The 26,027-nt window shown below is 47.8% G+C and overlaps 1 protein-coding gene across 8 annotated transcripts in view; it reads right to left on the bottom strand.

Annotated features, from left to right (window-relative positions):
* USP42 (ubiquitin specific peptidase 42) overlaps nt 1-24,611 on the bottom strand; it is a 50,224-nt gene extending 25,613 nt beyond the window's left edge. Inside the window, exons 1-5 of one of the 8 annotated variants that reach the window (XM_062180528.1) lie at nt 24,525-24,585; nt 23,361-23,404; nt 20,267-20,513; nt 16,776-16,976; nt 15,351-15,470 (exon numbers count right to left, since the gene is read on the bottom strand). In XM_062180528.1, coding sequence (XP_062036512.1) covers nt 15,351-15,470; nt 16,776-16,976; nt 20,267-20,504 — 559 coding nt within the window. In that variant the 5' untranslated portion in view covers nt 20,505-20,513; nt 23,361-23,404; nt 24,525-24,585. Of the gene's footprint in view, nt 1-4,532; nt 4,624-14,537; nt 14,672-14,998; nt 15,117-15,350; nt 15,471-16,775; nt 16,977-20,266; nt 20,514-23,360; nt 23,547-24,524 lie in introns of those variants that run through there. The other 7 variants (XM_062180527.1, XM_062180526.1, XM_062180529.1 and 4 more) reach the window with 7 other exon arrangements.
* Nucleotides 24,612-26,027: the final 1,416 nt, after the last annotated feature.

Here is a 26,027-nt window from a genome sequence, read left to right as displayed (position 1 = left end):
CTTCAACATCCCAGGGCCAGGTCCAAGGAGACGAGGGACCACACCTAGGGATTAGAACCCCAGGAAATTACTCAGACGGGCCAATCCCAACCTTGTTCCCCTGTCCTGCCTTGCATTTCCTGCAGAAACCTCAATGAAGACTCAAGCCTAACTCTCTCCTCTCATCCCCCCATCTGCCACCTCCTGACCACGCTCTGCCACAGACCTGCCTCCCGTCTCTGAGACCCACAAAACAAGCTTTATTTTTTATTTCTTTAAAGATGTACAGGGCTGGCACTGCGGCGCAGTGGGTTAAAGCCCTGGCCTGAAGCGCCGGCATCCCATGTGGGCGCCAGTTCACATCCAGGCTGATCCTCTTCCGATCCAGCTCTCTTGCTATGGCCTGGGAAAGCAGTAGAGGATGGCCCAAGTCCTTGGGCCCCTGCACTCACGTGGGAGACCTGCAGGAGGCTTCTGGCTTTGGATCAGCACAGCTCTGGCCGTTGTGGCCATCTGGGGAGTGAACCAGTGGATGGAAGACCTCTCTCTGTCTCTACCTCTCTCTGTAATTCTGTCTTTCAAATAAATAAAATAAATCTTAAGAAAAAAAATTTACTGGAGCCGGCACTGCGGTGCACTAGGTTAATCCTCCAGTGCCAGCATCCCAGATGGGCGCCAGTTTTAGTCCCAGCTGCTCTTCTTCCAATCCAGCTCTCTGCTGTGGCCTGGGAAAGCAGAAAATGGCCCAAGTGCTTTGGCCCTTGCAGGCATTTGGGAGACCTGGGAGAAGCTCCTGGCTCCTGGCTTTGGATCAGCTCAGCTCTAGCTGTTGCAGCCATTTGGGGAGTGAACCAGCAGAAGGAAGGCCTTTCTGTCTCTCCCTCTTACTGTCTGTAACTCTCTCAAATAGATCAATAAAATCTTTAAAAAAAAAAAAAAAAAGATTTACTTATTAGAAAGGCAGAATTAGAGAGAGAGAGAACGAGCGAGAGCCATCTTCCATCTGCTGGTTCACTCTCCAAATGGCCACAATGGCCAGAGACTCTCCTGTGTCTCTTCTTGTGGCCACAGTGGACTGTAACAGAATACAAAAGACAGCCAAACACCACAGAAAAATTACGGCCTCACCTCTGCTCACACCAGCAAAAGCCAACGTCCAGGTGCACTGCAGGGCCCCTCCCCATGGGGACATGTCAGAGAAGAGGGGTTAGGGCTGGGAGCCTCCTCCTCAGTGGTGTTGGCAAGGATCATGCGGGCAGCAGAGCCTACCCCTAACCCGCAGCAAAGACTCACGTCTCCAGCCTCTCCTCTCCAACCCCTTGCCCCAGGGCCAGAGTCAGGACCTCCGCCATCACACAGAGGTACAAAGACCATGTGGGGAACAGAGCTTCTCTCCTACCCAGCGAGAACAAGGAGCTCCAACTACTACCTCAGATGCCAATGGAGGCCAAGGGGGAAACCGGACGCCTTCACCCAACAATTTCCCATCTGTCTAAGCAGTGTCAGAGAAAGCTAGTCACAGCTAAACAGAAGTCAGATGAGATCAAGTGCCTTCTACCACTGAATAAAAATACCCAGGATTCAACTGACAATCACTCCTCACGTCGAGAACCAAGAATCTCTCAACAATTAGAACACTGTGTGAGAGGGAACATTTAAAACAACCCTAAGAGGAGGAGAGTGAAGGTATGTAGGCAGACGACACTGTGCCCACGCTTCACTCAAAGCAGTGAAGTGACTGTGTTATATGTGAGTACTTCAAAAAGCGTCATGGAAAATACAAATTAAAAGAAGTTTGCTTGGGCCCGCACTGTGGCACAGTAGGCTAAGCCTCTGTCTGCAGCACCAACATCCCATATGGGCCCTCTTCCAATCCAGCTCTCTGCCGTGGCCTGGGAAAGCAGAAGAAGATGGCCCACGTGCTTGGGTGCCTGCACCCACATGGGAGATGCAGAACAAGCTTCTGGCTCTTGGCTTCGGATTGGCTCAGCTCCAACTGCTGTGGCCACTTGGGGAGTGAACTACCACTTTTTCTCTGTCTCCATCTCTCAAATAAATAACTAAAAAATCTTAAAAAAAAAAAAAAAAAGTTTTCTGGCTAGTGCTGTTGCGTAACAGGTAAAACCACCATCTGCGACCCTGGCATCCCACATGGGCACAGGTTCCTGTCATAGCGACTATGGTTGTTTTTTGTTGTTTCTTCTAGGATTTATTTATCTACTTGAGAGAGGCAGAGCTACATAAAGAAACAGGAAGAGGCGGAGAAGAAGGTCTTCCCTCTGCTGGTTCACTCCTCAAATGGTTGCAAAGGCCAGAGCCTGGCCGATCCGAAGCCAGGAGCTTCTTCCGGGTCTCCCAGTGGGTACAGGGACCCAAGCACTTGGGCGGTCTTCACTGCTTTCCCAGGCCATCAGCAGGAGCCGGATGGAAAGTGGAGCAGCCGGGACTTGAGTTGGCACCCATATGGGATGCTGGCACTGCAGGCGGATACTTCAGCGACTGTGCCACAGCGCCAGCCCCTCAGCTGCCCTATTTCTGATCTGGCTCCCTCCTCACGGCCTGGGGAAAGCAGAAGATGGCCCAAGTATTTGGGCCCCTGCCACCTATGTGGGAGACTTGGAAGAAACTCCTGGCTTTCTCCTGGCCCAGCCCTGGCCATTCCATCTGGGAGTGAACCAACAGATGGAAGATCTCTCCGAATTTCAACATAAATTTTAAAATCTTAAAAAAAGAGAGTGCCATGTCACACAGACAGTAATGTTTTAGAAAGCAAGAGTGGGTATATCAACATCAGACCAACAACACTTCAGAGCACCGAAAGCCACCAGAGAGGAGCATCATAGGACATGAAGGCCGGTCCTCAGCATGTCTGTACCAAACAACACAGCTGCAAGACCCTCCAATCGATCTGACACACCTGAAAAGCAGCACAGACACACCCACAGAGAGCCGCCCCGCAGTGCTCCTCACACCCAAGAGACAACCAGCAAAGACATGGAAACGACCACCACCGCACCGGGCTCCAGACCCGATCGGCTCTGACCGCACACCCCACCCCACACACCAAGAGCAAAACATACTTGATTCAAGTGTTCACAGAGCATACACCAAGACAGGCCATACTGTGGGCCACACACATACAAAAAATTTCTCAAAAATCTGACAGAATTAAAATCATAAGGAATGTGTTCTTCAACCACAATGTGACTGAAACTACACATTAGTAAGGGATAAGAAAATCTCAGAATATCTAGAAACTAAGTAACACATTTCTAAATGTGATCCAAGGGGCCAGCACCGTAGCACAGCGGGTTAAAGCCCCAGCCTGCAGCACTGGCATCCAATATGGGTGCCGGTTCTAGTCCTGGCTGCTCCACTTCCAATCCAGCTTCTTTGCTATGGCCTGGAAAAGGAGGAGATGGCCCGAGTCCTTGGACCCCTGCACCCACGTGGAAGACCCAGAAGAAGCTCTTGGCTCCTGGCTTTGGATCAGCTCAGCTCTGACCGTTGCAGTCATTTGGGGAGTGAACCAGTGGAATGGAAGACCTTTCTGTGCATAGATTTACTTCTCTCTGTAACTCTGTCTTTCAAATAAATAATTCTTAAAAAAAAGAAAAAAATTTTAAAAATAAAAAATAAAAATAAATGTGATCCGAGAATGAGTCTAAGAACGGGCACTGCGGTCCAGCGAGCCATCACTTGGGACACCCATGTCCCATACTGGAGCACCAGTTCAAGTCCTGACTACTCCACTTCAGATCCATTTCCCTGCAAATAGGCACTAAAAGCAGTGGATGAAGGTTCATATACATGCACTCCTGCCAACCACACGGGAGACCCATATGGAGTTCCCGGCTCCTGGCTTCAGCCTGGCCCGGCACTGGCTTGTTGTGGCTATTTGCAGAGTGAACCAGTGGGTGGAAGATCTCTGTTTTCTCTCTATATATATATGTCTGTCTCTTCTCAAGGCAGGGGGTGGGGAAGATGGACTGAATGAAAAGACAATATATCAACAATTTTGGGACAAACCTAAATCAGTGCTAAGTAGAAATTTATAGCAATTACCAACAGCAAGAATGAAACTGTACAATGAATCAGTACAGACCATTCAAATATCAAATAATAATAAGAAAATACAATGATTAATCTTAAATTAATCAATTTAACAGCTTAAAAGAAAAGGACTAACTCCTGAAAAAAGAAACCAGAACAACTGACCCAGCAGGAAAAAAAAAAATATTCTGAACTGAACAGCCCTATGTCTATCCAGGACACCAATTTAAAAATTGCCCAAATGAAATCTCTAGGCCCAGATGGTTACATCAGAGAATTCTACTAAATGTTTCAGTAAGATCATCAACTCTACACAATCTCTTCCAAAAAAAACAGAAAAAGAAGTAAACATCCCAAATCCTGATAGCACAGAAACAAAATCACAGACCTGTAGTGCCCATGGAGTACAGATGTAAAAATCCTTAGAAAATATTAGCAACTAAAATTTGGCAAGAGGGGTGGACCTAGCCTAGTGGCTACGATCTCCCACACCAGAGCACCTGAGTTCGATGTCCAGCTTCCTGCTAACACAGACCCGGGAAGGCAGCAGGGGCTGCTCCATTAACCGGGTTCCTGCCACAGCCGTCAGACACCTGGATGCAGTTCCCAGCTCCTCTTCCAGGCCCTGGGAGAGGAAACCAGCAAATGGGAGCTCTGTCTCACTCACTCCATTTTTTAAAAATTTTTTAAATATTTATTTATTTATTTATTTGAAAGTCAGAGTTACACAGAGAGAGGAGAGGCAGAGAGAGAGAGAGAGAGAGAGAGAGATGTTCCATCCACTACTGGTTCACTCCCCAGTTGGCCGCAACACCTGAAGCTGCGCCGATCCAAAGCCAGGATCTAGGAACTTTCTCCGGGTCTCCACGTGGGTGCAGGGGCCCAAGCACCTAGGCCATCTTCTACTGCTTTCCCAGGCCATAGCAGAGAGCTGGATCGGAAGTGGAGCAGCCAGATCTCAAATCAGTGCCCATATAGGACAGGGCGTTAACCCGCTGCACCACAGCGCCAGACGCCACTCCATTTTTTTAATAGCAATTATATATAAAAAATCACACACATGAGTAAACGGAGTTTGTACCAAGCGTGCAAAAGTAACTCAATATTGGAAAAATCAAGCTATGTAAATCACATTAGCAGTCTTCAACCAATGAAATCCGCCATATTAATAAGCCTAAAGGAGAAAGATCACATGACCAGACTCAAGTAGATACTGAAAAAGCATCTGACAAAAATCAGCACACATTCAAGATTAAAAGAAAGGGAAAAAAGGAACCGGAGAAACAGGAACAAAGGACTTTCCTTGACTTGGTGACGGGAATCTATCAAAACCCCTACAGCTAACAAACTGAATGCTTTTCCCCTAATCCCAGAAAAGAGGCACGAACGTCCGCTCTTACTGTTCAACAGAGCTGCAGTTCTGGCCAGTGAGGTAAGAGAAGGAAACGACAGGTGAGACAGGTGAGTCAAGAAGTATTTGCAGGACATGATGGTCTACACAGAAAATTTCAAAGAACTGTAAACAAATAAAAAACTACCTAGAACTTGTGAGTTCCACAACATGCTAGGAAATAAGATCAACATATGTGCCCTTATACACTCACAACTTATATAAGGACCATAATGAAAAATACAATACCACTTAAAATTCTAAAATATACATAGAAATAAACAGCTAAGCATAAATGAAACAAAACATATATATTTACAGACACAAGACTTGTACACTGAAAACCACATACCACTGACAAAACAAAGCAAAGAGGATCTAAATAAATGAAAAGACCTGCCATGTTCATGGACTGGAAATGCAAACAAAGCAAAGATTTAATTCTTCCCAAATTGAGAAACAGATTCAATCTAATTCCTATCAAAATCCCAACAAGATATTTTGTAGTCGCAGAAAAAATTATTCTATAATTTATATGGAAAGTAAAGAAACTAGAATAGCTAAAACTATTTTTCAAAAGTAAGTAAAAAGGGGCCAGCGCTGTGGTGCACTGGGTAAATCCGCCGCTTGCAGTGCCAGCATCCCATATGGGCACCAGCTCGAGTTCCGGCTGCTCCACTTCCGATCCGGCTCCCTGCTACAGCCTGGGAAAGCAGTGAAAAATGGCCCACGTCCTTGGGCCCCTGCACCCGCGTGGGAGACCTGGAAGAAGCTCCTGGATCCTGACTTTGGTTTGGCACAGCTCCGGCCGTTGTGGACAACTGGGGAGTGAACCAGCGGATGGAAGACATCTTTTTCTGTGTTATTCTGCCTTTCACACAAATAAATAAATCTTTTTTTTTTTTTTTTGACAGGCTGAGTGGACAGTAGAGGGAGACAGAGAGAAAGGTCTTCCTTTTTGCCGTTGGTTCACCCTCCAATGGCCGCCGCAGCTGGCGCACTGCGGCCGGCACACCGCGCTGTTCCGATGGCAGGAGCCAGGTGCTTCTCCTGGTCTCCCATGGGGTGCAGGACCCAAGGACTTGGGCCATCCTCCACTGCACTCCCTGGCCACAGCAGAGAGCTGGCCTGGAAGAGGGGCAACCAGGACAGGATCGGTGCCCCGACCGGGACTAGAACCCGGTGTGCCGGCGCCGCAAGGCGGAGGATTAGCCTTTTAAGCCACGGCGCCGGCCAAATAAATAAATCTTTAAAAAAAAATAAGTACAAGGAATCATTCTATCCAACATCAACATTAATACATAGCTACAATAATACAGCACAAAGAGACAGATACAGCAACAGAACAGATGACCCAGAAACAGACCCACATAAATATGCCCAAGTGAAATGCAACGCAACAGCCGACGCTGGACATCAGCCCGCAGACAAAAAAAAAAACTAATAACTTAAGCCTCACATTTATACAAAAATTAACCCAAAGTAGATCACAAACTTTTTGTAATTTATATAAAACTTACAGGAGACATGTAAAACTTATAGAAAAAAAAAAAAACAGAAATCTTCAGGATCAGCGGTAAGGCAAGATCTTAAGCTTGACACTAAAAGCACAATCCATAAAAGAGAAGAAAAAAAAAAATCAATAAACTGAACTTCATCAGCCCTAACCGCTTAAGCCATACGGAGGGTGAACCAGCAGATCGAAGGTTGATCTCTCTTTCTGTGTGTATCTAACTCTGCCTTTCAAATAAATAAATCCTAAAAAACCAAAAAGTTAAAAACTTCTGACTGGGGCTGGATTTGTGGTACAATGAGCCAAGCTGCCACCTGCAATGCCTACATCCATACTGGAACACGGATTCTAATCCCTAGCTGTGCGCTGTGGTACAGCAGGTAAAGTCGGGACCTGCAGTGCCGGCAGCCCATACGGGAGCCAGTTTGAGTCCCGGCTGCTCCACTTCCGATCCAGCTCTCTGCTATGGCCTGGGAAAGCAGTAGAAGATGGCTCAAGTCCTTGGGCCCCTGCACCCGCGTGGGAGACCTGGAGGAGGCTCCTCGCTCCTGGCTTTGGACTGGCACAGCTCCAGCCACTGCAGCCAACTGGGGAGTGAACCAGTGGATGAAAGACCTTTCTCTCTCTCTCTCTCTTTCTCTCTCTCTCCCTCTCCCTCTCCTTCTCTCTCTGTGTAACTCTGACTTTCAAGTAAATAAATAAATCTTAGCCGGCGCCGCAGCTTAACAGGCTAATCCTCCGCCTTGCGGCGCCGCACACCAGGTTCTAGTCCCGCTTGGGGCGCCGGATTCTATCCCGGTTGCCCCTCTTCCAGGCCAGCTCTCTGCTATGGCCCGGGAGTGTAGTGGAGGATGGCCCAAGTGCTTGGGCTCTGCACCCACATGGGAGACCAGGAGAAGCACCTGGCTCCTGCCTTCGGATCAGCACGATGCGCTGGCCGTTGGAGGGTAAACCAACGGCAAAAAGGAAGACCTTTCTCTCTGTCTCTCTATCCACTCTGCCTGTCAAAAAAAAAAAATTAAAAAAATAAATAAATCTTAAAAAAAAAAATCCCTAGCTGATCTGCTTCTGAGTCAGATCCCTACTAGTGTGCCTGACAAAGCAGTGGAAGACAGCCCCTGCCACCCACGCAGGATGGCGCTACGGGCCCATGGTTCAGCCTCACCCATTCCTGATCACTATACTCATTAGGGGAGTGAATCAGCATACAGAAGATTCTCTCTCTCTTTTTCCTCCTCCTCCTCCTCTTCAAATAAACAAATAAATCTCTAAAATGTGCACACATATATAAAATAAAAAATTCTGGGCCAGCACCACGGCTCAATAGGCTAATCCTCCGCCTGTGGCACCGGCACCCCGGGTTCTAGTCCCGATCGGGGCGCTGGATTCTGTCCCAGTTGCCCCTCTTCCAGGCCAGCTCCCTGCTGTGGCCCGGGAGTGCAGTGGAGGATGCTCCAAGTGCTTGGGCCCTGCACCCGCATGGGAGACCAGGAGAAGCACCTGGCTCCTGGCTCCTGGCTTCAGATCAGTGTGGTGTGCCGGCTTCAATGCGCTGGTCGCAGTGGCCATTAGGGGGGTGAACAAACGGAAAAGATAGACCTTTCTCTCTCTCTCTCTACTCTGCCTGTCAAAAAAAAAAAAAAATCTGGCTTTTGTCTGTGATGATTAATGGTATAAAAACAGATACACAGACCAATTGAACAGAACAGAGAATGCGGAAATAAATCCACACATCTACAATTTGCAACCAAAGCAGGAAGTATACATATTACAGAAAGGCACTTGGTGTCGTAGTGGCACGTTCACTGTAGCACTGCTCACAGGAGCCAGTTATGGGATCACCCTAGGTGTCCACTGACAGACAGGTGTCCAAGGATGCCTGATGCAGCACTGTATGTAAAACAAAAACCTGGAAAGCAATGAAGCAAGCACCAACAGCTAAAGTTGTCTACTCCTGTAGATCAATAAACAGCATCCAGGAGAAAGCACTGTGGCACAGGGGGTTAAGCTGTCGCTTGCAATGCCGGCATCCCACATCAGAGGCAGTGACGGGCCCAGCTACTCTACTCGTTCTGACCCAGCGCCTGGGGGCCCCAGAGGACAGCCTACATACTTGGGCCCTGCATCCACAGGATGCAGGTGAAACTCCTGGTTCTGGCTTCAGTCTGGCCCAGGTGTGGCTGCTGTGACCATTTAGGGAGTGAACCCACAGATGGAAAATCTTTTTTTTGAACTTTTTTTTAAAGATTTAATAATTTTATTAGAAAGGCAGAGTTACAGAGAGGGAAAGTCAGAGGCAGAGACATCCTCCACCTGCTGGTTCACTTCCCAAATGGCTGCAATAGCTGGAGTTGGGCCGATCCAAAGCCAGGAGCTTCCTCTGGGTCTCCCATGTGGGTGCAGGGGCCCAGGGACTTGGGCCATCTTCTGCTTTCCCAGGTCATAGCACAGAGCTGCATCGGAAGTGGAGCAGCCAGGACTCGAACCAGTGCCCATATGGGATATCAGCACTGCAGGCAGCAGCTTTACCCATTATACCACAGTGCCAGACCTTGGACTATCTCTGTCTCTGTCTCTCCATCACTATTGCTCTGCCTTCCAAATAAATAAAACTTCAAAAAAAAAGAAAGAAAGAAAGAAATACTTTGCAGCTAATAAAATGAGGTAGATCTATTATGAATTCAGATTCATATTAACCATAAAAAAGAACAAAACTATAGTTCAGCAACAAGAATGGAACTGGAGGACCTTATGTCAAGTGAGGTAAATCAGGAACAGAGACCTCGTGTTCTCACGGGCGTGTGGAAGCCAAAGTGGATCTCAAGGAAGGAGAGGACAGAAAGGTAGTTCCTGGAGCCCAGGGAGGGAGAGGGAAGAGCTGGTTAATGGGTGCACCAGAGCAGCGGGATAGGAGGAATAACTCCCAATGTTCTACAGCACAGCAGGACAATTACGGTTGAAAACAAGTAATTGAATATTTCAAAACAGCTAAGAGAGAGGACTTTAATGTTCCCAACACAAAATGATACGTCTGAAGGTGATAGATACGCAATTACCCTGAACTGTTACTACACACTGTAGACATGCGTTTAAATGCCACACAGTACCCCATAAATATGAACACAACTAATAAATAAACTCTAACTGGTAGGATAAACACTAAAGAAACTGAAAAAAAAAATTTAAAAACTCAATTAAGGAAATGAAAACAGAAGCTGCAGACTGGAAGGAAACATTTGGATCCATATATCCAACACAAGCCTGGAAGCTAGAATAGGGTATATAAACAACTCCCTAAACTTGACAGAGTGGGCTCGCACTGTGGCACAAAGGGTTAAGCCACTGCATGCAATGCCTGCATCCCATGTGGGAACCGGCTACCACTTCCGATCCAACTCCTTGCTTATGTGCCTGGGAAAACAGAGGAAGATGGCTCAAGTACTTGGGGCCCTGCCACCCACATGGGAGACCCAGACTGAGTTACAAGTTCTAGGTTTTGGCCAGGCCCAGCCCCAGTCACCTGGGGAGTGAACCAGCTTATGGAATCTCTCCCTCTCTTTCTCTGTAACTCTTCCAATTCAATTAATCTAAAAAATAAAAATAAAAAAAAATTAAAAAATAAATAAAAAATAAACTTGAAAAACAAAGAATGAGACCAAAAATGAGCAAAAGACAACTCACAGACAGCAAACAAAGGACATGCCCTTCACCTTCAGGCATCAGGGACATTCACATCAAATTAATCTACAGGCTCAGCACACGCTCAGTCAGAACCCCAAGAAGCTCTCACTAGAGACTCGCAAACTGATTCCAAAATTCATTTGGAAATATAAATGCCTAAGAAGGGCCAAACAATTTTGAGAAATAAAAATAAATTTAGAGAACTTACCTGATTTCAAAACCCAATTATATCATATTCAAAACCTTGTTTTATGGAATAAAGGATCAGTTTAACCAAATAGGTTTCAGAAATAGATGCAAATGAATATGGACAACTGATTCTGACAAAGGTACAAACACAATTCGGTGGTAAAAGAGTTATCTTCTTTCCTTCTAAATTTTAATTTATTCCTTTTCATCTTATTTGAAAAGCACTGAGACAGATCATCTCCTATCTCCTGGTTCACTCCACAAATGCAAATGACAGCCAGGACCAGGTAAGATTGCACCATGACCCAGAACCTCCCTCTGGTCTCCCCCAGGGGTGACAGGGACTCAAGTAACTGACCCAGCATCCGCTGCCTTTCCAGATGTGCATCAGCAGGAGGCTGGACGAAAAGGCAGCAGCTGGGACTGGAACCAAGCTCTCCAATATGGGACACAGGCGTTTCAAGCCAGAGCCCCACCCCAAGAATGACCTTTTCAATAAACAGTGCTGGGAAATGGATTTCCATATGCAAAAACAAGAACTTATTCTTACCCATTCTTTACACCACACAAAAAAATTCACTCACTATTGGTCAGTGACACAAATCTAAAAGCAAAAACTATAGAACTTCTAGAAGAAAACATCGTAAAGGTCTTGTGACTTCTGGTTAGGTAACAAGTTCTTAATACTGAAGCACGGGCCAGCGCTGCGGCTCACTAGGCTAATCCTCCATCTGTGGTACTGGCACACCGGGTTCTAGTCCCAGTCGGGGCACCAGATTCTGTCCCTTGCCCCTCTTCCAGGCCAGCTCTCTGCTGTGGCCCGGGAAGACAGTGGAGGATGGCCCAAGTGCTTAGGCCCTGCACCCGCATGGGAGACCAGGAGAAGCACCTGGCTCCCAGCTTTGGATCAGCGCGGTACACCGGCCGCAGCAGCCATTGGGGGGTGAACCAACGGAAAAAGGAAGACCTTTCTCTCTGTCTCTCACTGTCCACTCTGCCTGTCAAAAAAAAAAAAAAAAATACTGAAGCACGATTGATTTAAAATATTATAATAATGAAAGGAATGAAAAGACCAGCCCTATTCCAAGAAAATATTTGCAAATCACCTATCTGATAAAGGATTCGCATCTAAAATATATAAAGAACTCTCAAAATTCAATATAAAAAAATTACCCAGTTTTAAAATGGGTAAAAAGGGCAGGTATTTGGCACATCCCTTAGCAGAGTCCTGGGTTCGACTCCCAGCTCCACTCCCCGAGTCCAGCATCCTGCTAACACACACTCTGAGAGGCAGCAGGTGACAGCGCAAGTGCCAGGGCCCCTGCCAGCACCGGGGACACTTGGGAGTTCCAACTCCTGGCTCCAGTGAGGCCTGGCCCTTGCTACTGCAGGCATTTGTGGAGTAAACCAGCAGGCCCAAAGTCTCTCTTTTTCTGTCCCACTCTCACTAAAATAAAATGAAAATAAGCAAGCAAACAAAACAGGCAAAAGATTTGAAGAGGCATTTCAGCAAAGTAAATCCACAGATGGCAAATAACTACATGAAAAGATGTTCAACATCATTACTGAGTAGAGAAATACAAATTAAAACCACAATCAGGGGCCGGCGCTGCGGCTTAGTGGATAAAGCCTGCAGTGCCAGCAGCCCAAATGGGAGCTGGTTCAAGTCCTGGCTGCTCCACTTCTGATCCAGCTCTCTGCTATGGCCTGGGAAAGCAGTAGAAGATGGCCCAAGTCCTGGGGCCCTGCACCCACATGGGAGATCTGGAAGAAGCTCCTGGCTTCAGACTGGCACAGCTCTACCCATTGCAGACATCTGGGGAATGAACCAGCAGATCGAAGACCTCGCTCTCTCTCTCTCTCTCTCTCTCTTTCTGCCTCTGCTTTTCAAATAAATAAATAAATCCTTAAAAAAAAAAAAAAACACACACAGGGGCTGGCACCATGGTGCACCAGGTTAATCCTCCGCCTGCAGCGCTGGCATCCCATATGGGCACCAGGTTCTAGTCCCGGTTGCTCCTCTTCCAGTCCAGCTCCCTGCTGTCACCCAGGAAAGCAGTGGAGGATGGCCCAAGTGCTTGGGCCCCTGCACCCGCATGGGAGACCAGGAAGAGGCACTTGGCTCCTGGCTTCAGATCAGCATAGCTCTGGCCGTTGCGGCCATTTGGGAGATGAACCATCAGATGGAAGACCTCTCTCTCTCTCTCTCCCTCTCTCTCTCTCTCTCACTGTAACTCTGTCAAATAAATAAATAAAAAATCTTTTTTAAAACACACACACACAGAGTAAAATACTAACATACCACACACCTATTAAGACGCTAAAATTCAACACACTGATCATCCCAGCTCCTGGGAGGGATATGGAGCAAATGGAACTTTCGCTCACTGCTGGTCAAAAGAACGCGTTACAACTACTTTGAGAAACCGTTTGGAGGCATCTACAGTGTTAAGCAGGAACAGGGATTTGGCACCATGGTGAGGATGCTGTTTGGGACACCAACATCCCACACTGGTGTGCCTGGGTTCAGTTCTGCTTCCAATTCCGGCTCCCTGCTAATGCACACCCTGGGAGGCAGCAGACAATGGCCCAAGTACTGAGGTCCCTGCCACGTACACAGGAGATCCAGACTGAGTTCTGGCCTCCTGGCCATGGCACAGCTTTAGCTGTTAAGGCATCTGGGGAGTGAACCAGCAGATAGAAGATCTCTCTCATTCTCTTTCTCCCTTTCAAATATAATGAAAATTTTTTCAAAGTTAAAAAAAAAAAAGTTAGGCACACACATGTCCGAGGACCGAGCCACTTCACTAATTACCCAAGAGAAATTAAAACATGCCCTCGCAAAGCTTTGCTCCCAAATATCTGTAGCAGCTTATTGGTGATGGTCTGAATTGGCAAATAACCCAAATGTCTATTTGGGTAAATGGAGAAATAAAGTGTGGCAGATCCACATGATGGAATACTACTCAGAAATAAAAATGGATTACTGATACAGCAAGGCGTGGAATAATGTCAAAACAGTTACACTGATAGAAGAAAACAAGACAATTTAATATACAGAGCCTTCAAAAAGTTCAAAGAGGGGCCAGCATTATGGCATGGCAGGTGAAGCCGCCACCTGTAACGCCAGCATCCCACATGGGTGCCAGCTGGAGTCCTGGCTGCTTCACTCTCCATCCAGCTCCCTGCGAATGCACCTGGGAAGGCAGTGGAAGATGGCCCCAGTGCTTGGGCCCCTGCACCCAGGTGAGAGACCTGGAAGAAGCTCCTGGCTTCTGCCTGGCTCAGCCCGGGCCAATGCAGCCATCTGGGAAGTAAATCAGCATATACAAGATTTCTCTCTCTCTCTCTCTCTGTGTGCTCCTCCCTCTTGCTATGTAACTCTTGATTTTCAAATACATAAATACATCTTTTTTATAAAAGTTCAAAGAAAATGAATACTGTGAAAAAACTAAGTATGGCTGTTAAAATTTTTTGCATCAAAATAAACTTATATTTTAATTCCATTCTCCACAAACCTTTTGGAGTTCCCTTATGGACTGTGTAATTCCGCATATTCAACAGTCTAGAAGATCCAAACTAGGGGTAGGCATTGCAGCATGGCAGGGTAAGCTGCTGCTTAGGATACCCACATCCTAGATTGGACTGCCTGGTGTGAGTCGCAGCTTCTCCCCACTCTAATCCAGCTTCCTCCCAATATGCCTTGGAAACAGCACATGACGGCACAAGTACCTGGATTCTGCCATCCATCTCGGAGGCCTGGATGGAGTTAGCAGCTCCAGGGATCAGCTTAGCCTTGCTCCAGCTACCGCAAGCCCTTGGGGAGTGAACCAGCTGGATGGAGGTCTCTCTCCCTATCATTCCATCTTTCAAATAAACAAATAAATCTTTTTTTCAATAAAGAAAAGAAACTCCAAACAAAGCTATTGCACCAGAAAGCCTGTCAGTGGCTTCATGGGATGAAGAAATGGGGGTGAGAGCAGCAGAGGAAAGGGCGTTAGGAAACTTCTGGAGTGAGAAACATGTTCAAAATCTTCCTCGTGATGAGGGTCCATGAGTGTACACAAATGTCAAAATGCATCACACTTATGTTTAAATATGTGCAATTTCTTGTATATCAATTATACCTCAATAAAGCTGGGAGAGGGGAGAGACAGAGATGGGACATCATCAGTAAAAAAAAGAACAGGCACCTGGAACCGATGCTAGGGCGTAGCGAGTTAAACCGCCGTCTGCAGTGCTGGCATCCCACATGGGCACCGGTCTCAGTCCTGGCTGCTCCACTTCTGATCCAGCTCCCTGCTAATGTGCCTGGGAATGCAGCGGAAGATGGCCCAAGTCCTTGGGCCCCAGCACCCACGTGGGAAACCCGGATGAAGCTCTTGGCTCCTGCCTTCGAACTGGCCCGGCCCAGCCGTGGCAATTCGGCCATTTGGGGAGTGAACAAGCAGATGAAGACTTCTCTCTCTGCCTCTCCCTCTTCCTCTCTGTAAATCCACCTTCCAAATACATCAATAAATCTTTAAAAAAAAAAAAAATAGGCACCTAATTCTGGACACCAGGAACTCTTGAATCTTGTCTTGGTGTGTTCTTTCACTGTCCAGGTGCCAGTGCTGGGTGTCCATCCACACCCTACTGTAAGTGCGTAAGAGACTGGAAAGCTGTCTTTGAGGAATGAATGATGTACTTAAAAAAGGAGAAAATGACATCAAACAGAATATTCATTCTGTAATTTAAAACCCCTTGGCAAAACAAATACCTCTATTTGAGATTCCAGGTGATTTTTCTTTGGTTTCTTTAAATTTTTTGTACTTTCTAAATTCTGTACAAACAGTACTTATGCTGTTTGGAGAGAAAAATAGCTATTCAAGAATCAATCTGTATTCTCCATTAGGAACCATTCAAGGGGCTGGCGCTGTGGAGTAACAGGTAAAGCCACTGTCTGCAGCACCAGCATCCCATATGGGTGCTAGTTCAAGACCCAGCTGCTCCACTTCCAATCCAGTACCCTGCTAATGTACCTGGGAAAGCAGAAAAAGATGGCCCAAGTACTTGGGCCCCTGCATGTACATGGGAGACCTGGAAGCAGCTCCTGGCATATGCCTGGCCCCGCTACGACCATTGCGGCCATTTGGAGACTGAACCAGCAGATAGAAGATCTCTCTGTCTCTCCCTCTCCCTCTCTCTGTAACTTTGTCTTTCAATAAATAAATAAATCTTTAAACCCCCCCCCCAAAAAAAAAGAGAACCATTCCAAAAGAGACTAAGGAGGTTTTTTTTTTGATCCTGATAATTAACAATTAACAAAACTTCATTTATAAAGGGTAAAGGATATTTATAAGATATAAAAGTCATAACCTAAAAAATGGATATTCTAAATTCTGAACCTAATTAACCACTGAGTTAGCATCCACATAGGCTCACCTAATTAAAGACCGTTCACTATGCTGGAACTGCTTTTCTGCCGGGGGGTTGATGCAGCTCCCATGCTAAAGGCAGAGTTCTCCATGAACACCAGGACGCCAGGGCAGCGCTGAGAGGTGACATGGCTCCTCTCTCCACTATGGCTCAGCAGCCTGTCAGTCAGTCAAGCCCTCCAACAAAGGATGAGGCTGGGAAAGGCAGGAATTCTTAACCCTGCTTGTCCCAAACTGTTACTATCAGACACTGAGGTCACACTGTCTAACAAGTAGGGAAACCAGCGTGGGGAGGTTGTGGTGCAGAAATGCTAAATGCAGGTAAAGTGTTTCTTTTTTTAATACTGCCACAGTAGGAGCAAAACGCTTTATGCAACTTGCATACGAATCCTCAGAGAGTCCTCTTCCTCTTTGTTTTCTCAAAGAATAAACCAACTTCTTAGCGATCAAATGCCCTTGACTTAATTCTTCATTGTCACCCCAGAGAAAAAAAAAATCAAAGTAGGTTATTTTACCACAATTCTGCAAACATACCAGGACACAGACCACTTACATGTCTTGGAGTGTTCGTGTGATAGCATGTAATTGGCGAGAGGTGGCGTGTAGGTTAGACACTGCAGGGCTGCATTGGCAAAGCAGGTATTGCCCAAATTCTGGAGCCCAGCTCCAACTCTATGAGTTTGTTGCCACTTAAGACAAATCTTCTCAGATGGAAAAAGAACTTTTTGTGGAGGAGCAATGCCATCACCTAGGGCTAGAAATAGAAACACATATTTTAAAACAGAGCTTTGCAGGCTTCTTCCGAAACTAAACAAATAGCAACACTTGATCAAACCTGAATCTGATCAAGATTCTAAACCTCATTACCAGTGTGCCGGAACTAGAGGGGAGACAAGGACATTTTAAAAGACAGACTCCAGAATGTAGGAAACTTCACATGATTTGGTCTCTTCAATAAATAAATTGCAAGAATAAAAAGGGGAGAAGGTAACACACTAAAAGAAACTTAAGAGGGGTCGGCGCCATGGCGCAGGTTAATTCTCTCTCTGCCTGCAGCACAGGCACACCATATGGGTGCCAGTTCTAGTCCTGGCTGCTCCTCTTCCGAGCCAGCTCTCTGCTATGGCCTGGAAAAGCAGTAGAAGATGGCCCAAGTCCTTGGGCCCCTGCACCTGCATGGGAGACCGGGAAGAAGCTCCTGGCTCTTGGCTTTGGATTGGCGCAGCTCCAGCCATTGTGGCCATTTGGAGAGTGAACCAACAGAAGGAAGACCTTTCTGTCTCTCCCTCTCACTATCTATAACTCCACCTCTCAAATAAATAAAATCTTTAAATAAAAAATAAGAAACTTAAGACACACATCCCACCCAGCGCAAAGTGTAGACCCCTGTCAGAATGCTTTCTACGGCCAACTGCTGAGAAAGGATGATGGGACAACCAGGGAGACGGAACACTGACTGCATTCTAATACAAAGACTTTATTTTTTTAGAGACGAATCCTTTAGATACACAATTAGAATATTCAAAATTGAAATAGGAAGTATCAGACTTGCTTTAAATAATGGGGCGGGGTGGGGGGGGAGGTTTAACTGGTATAATTGGCCCTGAGTTGACATCCAAGTGACTGATGGCTACATGAGATTTCACTTAACTACTGTCTTATAGTCACTTAAAATTTTTCTAAATAAAGTTTTTTTTTTTTTTTTAATTTATTTGAGGCAAACAGAGACAGAGCGCTCATTCACTAGATCACTCCCCAAATGCCAACAAGGGCCTCGGTTGGGCTGTCAAAGCTGAGAGCCTGGAACTCAATCCTGGTCTCCCATGTGGACGGCAGAACTGTTATCTGAACCATCCCCGCTGTCTCCCAGGATCTGCACTGGCAGCAAGTTGCAATCAGGAGCCAAAGCTGGGGCTCAGATGCAGGCACTCAACTGTGACTCCAAATGTCCACTCCTGATAACAGGTTTTGAAAAGGAAGTGACGCCACCATCAACAGAGCAGAGGTCAAGCCTCTACACATGTGTTATGGATGTCTAAATGGTACTTAGAGAGTTCACGAGAAACACCAGGCATGGGGCCTCTGTCTGCACAACCCCAGCAGCAGGTGGTCAAGGAGGCAGCACACTCCACCTTACAGTTAACTTAGTAAGCCTTTATTTGTACTCATCTATTTGTCATTTCATTTTTCCATGAACTCTGAAGTATCCTGTACGTTCAGTACCACTGTCATGTCACTGAGCGGACTCTCCCCAGGACCCAGGTGGTCTCAGTTCTGATCCCAGCAGATTTACCACCAAGGTTCTGAACTCAAGCTGCCCGTCGCCACCAGACACACCAGGAAGCATGCTGCATGTGGCCTAAAGGGTCTCGTCCTTTTACACAGATTCCTGGTAACAAAACGCAATCAGAACTCAGGGGAAGCTCAGCAACAGCTTCCTGAGCAAAGCTCAAAATCACCCCCAGCCAAGCCCAGCTTTTCAGAGGCCTGCCAGCTCCTCGGCACTAAAGGTGGACACGCTCCGCAGAGGCTGAGCACTTAAAGACGCAGACAGGCCTCCGCTTTGTGAGGGACAGACAGCAGAACTAGGAAAAGGGAGTGAGGCTGCAGACGGTGGGGGAGGGACCCCTCAGGACGGCACAGTGGGGAGATGTGAGCCATGGAGACGTGGAGAAGGTGTCCTGTGGAAAACGAGTCAAAGGAGCGAACCCTCAACGAGGCACACCCCAGCAAGTTGCTTGTGTTTTCTGATACCAACTTTGCTTCCACTCGGAACACCTTCAGCAAACCAAACCACCTCTCTCCCCCACATCACAACAAACCAGGTGACTCCAAACAACAGAAGGGACGAGTTATTCTACGCCAAACCAGGTCCTCACTAGAAACTCTATCACCCTTCTTTGCATTTCAAATCTTCAAGTCTTAAAATTCAAAAAATCTTAGAAGGACCAACTGAAAGTATCAATGTCTCATTTATCTGGATGAATTTTAACGTATGTAACCACATTTGTAATATTTTAACAAATTTAACATTTGTATCATCTGCTCTATCACAAGGAGCTTTATTAGTCCAGCTGGTTTTTAACGGCAAAAAAAAAAATTAGCTAGGGAGAGCCCTATTTGCCACAGGGGTGGGGAACATCCGGCCCACGGGCCACCAAGGCCCACAAAATCATTTAATCCGGCCCTGCCAAGGCAAGCCCAGGAGGTACTCAAAATTCAATAAATCCATAGCAGGCTACGTTTTAAGTTGGTAATTTTGTATGGCCCATAACAAACGATGTCTAACTCTCCAAATGGCACTTGGCAGGAAAAAAGGTTCCCCACTCCTAGAAAGGCAACTATTTAAAAAAAAAAAAAACTTTAAATTTTTAAAGAAATCTACTTAGAGAACTATAACAACCACTGGGTAGCTGACCAGTCAAGGCCATTTAACATGCCCATCCCAAGTCTCAGAGGATAAAGTTTATCCTTCAAAAAATTAGAAGCGGGCCTGCGCTGCGGTGCAGTGGGTTAACACCCTAGCCTGAAGTGCCATCCCTTATGGGCGTCGTTTCAAGTCCTAGCTGCTCCTCTTCCAATCCAGCTCTCTGCTGATACACCTGGGAAAGCAGTAGAAGATGGCCCAAGTCCTTGGGACCCTGCACCCACATGGGAGACCTGAAAAAGCTCCTGGCTCCTGATCGGCACAGCTCCAGCAGTTGTGGCCATCTGGGGAGTGAACCAATGGATGGAAGACCTTTCTCTCCGTCTCTACCTCTCTCTGTAACTCTTTCAAATAAATAAAATAAATCTTTAAAAAAAATAAAAATTAAAAATTTTTTTAAAAATTAGAAACAAAACAATCATTAATATCCTAGTATCTGAAGATATCCTACCCTGCTGTGGCAAGTTAATTGCGAACATGGAACAGAGCACAGTGGCATGCGTCCCATACACAAAGCACCTGAGCAGGGACCAGGGACAAGCCCCTCTCTGGACCTGCACGCCTCCAACAGCACGCACACAGAGAATCTCTGGCATGGCCTTTACTGAACGCAGTACCTTGATCTTTCTGTGGTGATGGCTTCGATTTATCAGCTATAGAAGAATTCGAGTAAACTACAGCACCAGGTACTGGTCCTAAAGGAAGGGTGTGGTTTGCAACGTCATTTAATGAAGACACAGCACCCCAGCTGGCAGAACCTGCATCCATGTCTCCAGGTGAGACTGCCTCCGAACTGCCAGGTGGGTTTTGATAGGCCGACGGGTCTGAAGGTTCAGCTTTGTCAACTATGGTCATTGTTCAACTCTGCAAAAGACGAGAACATACAGTTGTTTCATGAGGTGAGGAAAGTCATCCATTCACCCTGTCATCAGATCTTGGAAAGCTATTCTCACCACTTCCAATTATTTTTAAACAAATCACTCAAATACCCTCGGAACATAAAGCATCATGTAAATCATGTAAAGTGTCAACAATCTTTATTTAAAAACCTTCAATGAAGTATCTGATTAGAAGAACTTCTCATTCTATTCCATGTCCCCTCAAAGTCTGATATTTCCATTTATAATTAAGCACCTCAATTTCCAATTCTATATATCTACTATATAAGTACCTATTTTCTCCTCTCCACTGCTTACAACTAGAAACAGTATACACACTGATGGATTTGACTACATTTCCAATTCACATATACTTCCTCAGGGAACAATCTCAACTACTTGGAAGAGAAAGATCTAACTTTGTGATCTTAAAGTACAAACTGACATTGCATGAACAATATGACATTCCAAAAAAAACTATAATTATGGGAAGTCTCACCTTTGAAATAAAACCATGTTTCTGAAGAGCTTATTTTGTATGGTATGTATGATTTATTTTTAAATGAAACTCATAAGACATCAAACCTGAACACAAACGCATTACAAAAGTACTTCGTTTTCTCTTTGAATTCTATTTTAAAATCTACTAATTGAGCAGGCGGTTCATTGGCCGCTGAAGGCACATTAACCTGTTTAATGTTAGAATGAACCTCGGAGAGACGAGAGAAGCCATGGTAAGCCAGAAGACTCAGCAGCTGGGCCTAGAGGATAGGTCCAGCACTCCCTGCTGGGCTCCCTCAGGGACATCCCACCTGGCAGCCAAACCGAGAGCTGACCCTCCCCTGCACACCTTGCTTGGGAGTGACCGGACGGCCCGCCCACGGCACAGTGGCCTGACACCTAGACGGGCACTCTCTGACCCAGGAACCTCTCCAAACTACCCCACACTCCCTTCCCAGCTCACCCTAGGCTCTGCCTTTTCCAACCTTCCAGCATTGCCAGTTCACACTGCTGAGTTTAGAACTCATTTCCTCTGAGACACCTTCCTGACAACCCCCTTCCCGACACTGGGTGAGAAACCCCTCCTCCAAGCTCCCATGGCACCCGGCACCCGGCCTGTGCTAACGTCTACATGGTGGCTCTCCAGCACTCACCCCCAGCACCCAGGCCTTGTACTTGGTGCTATCACGTTCTCATTTACATCTGACCTGAACAAACCAATGAACAAATCCTGAAAGCAGGAAATAACCAGCACTTGCTCTTAGCACCAGCTTGTGCTGAGGGGGTTCATATATATCTTCTTTAATCCTTAAACTCTGAAGTAGGAACAGCCTTTAAAATTTGCTTTAAGAAATGTATCCAACACAGTAAATACAAAGGACAATGCACATGCCACTCCAACGAACATTATAAATACTGCACTGGATATTGTAAAAGCCTTAAATTTGTTGTCTGATTTTTAATTAACATTACCAACCCCAAAACATACAGCTGTAAAGTTTTTGAAATCATCTGTAGAAACAGTAAAGTAGAAGTTAATTAGATCTTAATGAACTAAGAAAAAAACTGAATTAAAATTTTAAAACAATTAAAGATCTGTGACCCTCATTCTGGAAGCTTGAGCTGTGTCACCCAATAAAGTTTACCCTTCCTTATTTAACAGTCAAAAGAAATTATGAAACCAGTGTGGAGACAGGAATAAGAAACAAAATAAGAGGAAGAAAAGGAAGAAGAAAATCAAAACAAAGTAGCAAGACAAGGCTAAATGGGCCCTACCTACAGTAACATTAACTAACACTAACGGCAAACCCTGATTTCCCCGGCATAAACATCCCTTCAGGACAATCATTAACAAACGACCAAATAAAACCGTTTTTACTTGCTCCAATAACCTTTTGGAAAGAAAATCAACTCTTTAAAAAAAAAAAAAAAAGCCTCAAGCTTCAATAAGCCGTAATTTTGGATGATCACTCGTTTATTCGGCCAATGAAGTCTCACCTGAAGCCATCAGGTGCCACACTCAACTCCAAGTGCTGCAGAGATAACCCTTCCTGAAGCCAAACAGTGTCGAGTAGGACTTACCATTCACCTAAAAGGCACTTCAAAAAAATTCTTGGAAAATGAGATTAAAGGTATCTTTGTTTTAGCGCCAAAAAGAAAAAAAATTCAAAATACACACACACAAGGGGTGTTCAAAAGTTCATGGAAAATGCGTATGATGAAAAAACTGCTCATGGATATCACAATTATTCCACAGCAAAACACACCTCTCTTTTAACTCCATTCCCCAGAACTTTCTGAAGTGCTGGCGCTCTTTGCTCTCCTTAGCACGCCCTCACTAAAGTTCAGGGCTTTAATGCAATCCCTTCTACGGAGAGCTAGAACTCCCCTCAATATCTTCTGATGCTAACACAAAAAAGTTACAAAGGCACGTTTAAAACACACACAGAATCAGGCGGGGGGTGTGTGTGGAGGAATGACAGTCACAGATGATGTCTTTGCTTGAAGAACAATCTTTGGCTCAAATGCCTTCCTTCCCCAGGCCCTCCCACTCCTCCCCCTAAGGTGACCAAGTCCCAGAACGCGTTATTCTACCTTTTTTTTTTTCCCTAAAGATTATATCACCATGTAAACAGTGTAGCAATCCACACACACACTGAGCTAAAAAGAAACTGTTAACATAATGTAATCCACATTCTTGTAGCATTTCCGTTTTAGAAGAAAAACATACACAAGGTTTAGGGAAAAAAAAAAAAAAGATACAACCTGGGCTCTGCTTCTACTTAGGCAAACAAACGATTAGCCCTTAAACCTTTACAAATCAGATACTTACTGTAGACTTGACTCAGGGGTACAGAAAAGAAAGTGAAACTGACCCTAAGTAAAAACAAATAAGTGAAACTCATTATTCACATCCCCTGTGCACTTTGAATGAGTCAATACAGTAAAAAAAAAAAAAAAAAAAAAAAAAATTTTCAAAAGTACAATGAACGCTTAAAACGTACAACTGTGACAAATGCTGAGCCTCCACCAAAAAAAAAAAAAAAAAAAAAAAAAAGTATGGGGACCTCTCCAACCCCGGTGGTAACTGGGACCAGGGTCCGGGCCGCGTGTGGGTTCCCCATCACCAACGCGGTCCCCCCCCCACCCTGCCCGGAGCAGCAGCCGGCCCTGAACACCCATGCAACAAAAAGTCACCCCCACTGCACCCACTGCAGAGAGAGGTTCAAGTCCCGCAGCGGAAAACTTCCGTCGCCACCAAAAATAAATAAATAAATATTGTTATTTTCCCCCCTCTTTTGGACCCCTCTCCCCCTCCCCCGGGCGGCCCGGGACACACATGGTTTTGGGGACGCGCCGCCCGGCTCCGGCTCCGCCTCTCGCCCGCCCCGCAGCCTCCCCTCGGGGTGCCCGCTGCGCCCGGGCCGGCCGGCCGGCGTGGACGAGTCGCCGGCCGCGGACAGGTGGACGGGCCGCCCCCCCACGGCGAGCCCCGGCCGCCGGGGGAGGGGGCGTCGGGGTGCCAAAGTTTGTCTCGGCGAAGGGGGCGGAGTGGGGGTGGGGAGGCGAGCCCGCACGCCGCGAGGGGCGCGGGGGGCCCGGCGGGCCCGGGGCTCCGCGGCCGGCACACGCCCACCCCGGCGGACCCCGGCCCGCCCGGAGCCCGCACGGCCGAGGGGGCGGGCTGGGGCCGCTGGGGGGGTGGAGGGGCAGTGTCCATGGCAACCGGGGGGCCCGGCCTCCCGCGCAGCCCCGCTGCCCCCGGCCGCCGCCCCCTCCCCAGCGGCCCGGCCCCGGCGCTGCCCCCCCCCCCCGGCGCGGCGGGGTCCCGGGCGGCCCCGCGGCAGTGGAGGGGGCGGCGGGAGAGGGGCCGCGCCAGCCTCCCGGCGGGCCGCGCCGGCTAAGGGGCGGCCGGGCCGGCGGCGGCCCAGGCGAGCGGAGCGCTCGGCGGGCCCCACGCCGGACTGCGGCAGGCGGGAAGGAGGCGGGAGCTTACCTGACCCGGCTCGGCGCTCGCTCCATCCCCCTCGGCCGCCGCCGCCGCCGCCGCACACAGCCCTGCCGCCCGGCGGGGGACAATGACGTGCCTCCATCCGGGCACCGCCGCCGCCGCCGCCGCCTCCGGGTCAGCGCCGCGCCCGCAGCGCCCCGCCGGGCCGCCAGGGGGCGCGCCAGGGCCGCCCCCGCACGCGCCTCCGCCCAGGGGCCGTCGCAGAAGAGGCGCGCAGCTAACGGGCCCGGCGAGCGCGGGAGGGGCCCGTCGCCAAAAGGGCGGCGGGCGCGGGCCGGCCTGGCGCGTCAGCAGTGCGCCGTCGGCCGGCGGAGGGGGGAGCGCGCTGATTGGCTGAGGCGCGGCGCGGCGCAGGCCCGGGGCAGGGCTGCTTCCGCTCGGGGCTGCGCCCGGACGCTGAGGGAGCCGGGGGCCGCCGGAGCGCTGACGAGACGAGGCGGCGCGTGGAGCTTCCCGCGGGCGCTCCCCTCAGGGCCGCCGGCCCCGCTCACCCACGCCGGCTGCAGACGCTGGGCTCCAGGAAAGGGGAGGATTTGAAGCCGGGCTCCGGAACGGGGTAGACGCCCCACCTGGTCTGGATCTCATCTCGGCTCCCGGCGTTCCGGCTTCTCCGAGGGCCGTGGGACGAGCTGGACCCAGAGCTCCTGCCCGTCAACGGATCCCCCTGCCTTGATGAGGGACCGGGCACGCTCCTGACCGGACCTGGGTCGTGGGAGGCCCCACGCGAGCTGACCCCCAGGCCTGTGCGGAGTCCGTGGTCCTGGCCCTCCGAGAGGCAGCCTGCCTTCTCACGGATCCCATCAACCTTTATTTATTTGCGACCAGGATGACCGAATTCAAAGCTACAAATCCCGACCCCACCCCCAGCACGCCCTGTCCCACCCAACTCCCAAGTCTGCTCTGCTTCCTCGGGTCTCCCAGGCTTAGTGCTGACTACCCCCCCCCCCCCCCGTGTAGGTGGCAAGGGTCTTTCCTGGTAGCTGTTGCTTTGCTGTCATTACGGAAAGAAGTTGAAGGGAAATGTCTCTTGTGGGTCTCAAGCAGACTGCTGAAGTATTTTGAGGAAACAAAGACGAGGAAAGGTGAATTCCAAACCTTTAAAAAAAAAAAAAAAAAAAAACTCTGCAGTGCCCGCTTTGAGGATTAACCACAGCTTTCTCCCGCGAAAGCCTGTTAAGGGATTTCAGGCTATTAGGAGATTTACGGGAACAGAATTGCCATAGGGGATGAACTCTGCTTGTCTCTTCCAAATGACTTTCAGATGATTAAATCGGAATGCCAAGGAACGTAATAAGCACCTGAGCTTCGTGGTGCTTTGAAATGCCACCCTAAGAAGGCACATTGGAAGTCTGGCTTCTAATTTCGTCTTTCACATTCTGTTGAATTGCCCCTTCAGAGTGCCCCTTGAATCTCAGTACAGTACCTGAGCAACTTGAATAGGAAAAGGGATTAAGGGGGAAAAATCAGCCCTTGGAGCTCTCCAGCCAA

This window comes from Lepus europaeus, chromosome 21, assembly GCF_033115175.1.
Source record: "Lepus europaeus isolate LE1 chromosome 21, mLepTim1.pri, whole genome shotgun sequence".
Lineage (NCBI taxonomy): Eukaryota > Metazoa > Chordata > Mammalia > Lagomorpha > Leporidae > Lepus > Lepus europaeus.
The sequence above is the reverse complement of the archived record's forward strand: the minus strand, read 5'-3'. Positions and strand labels throughout refer to the sequence as shown.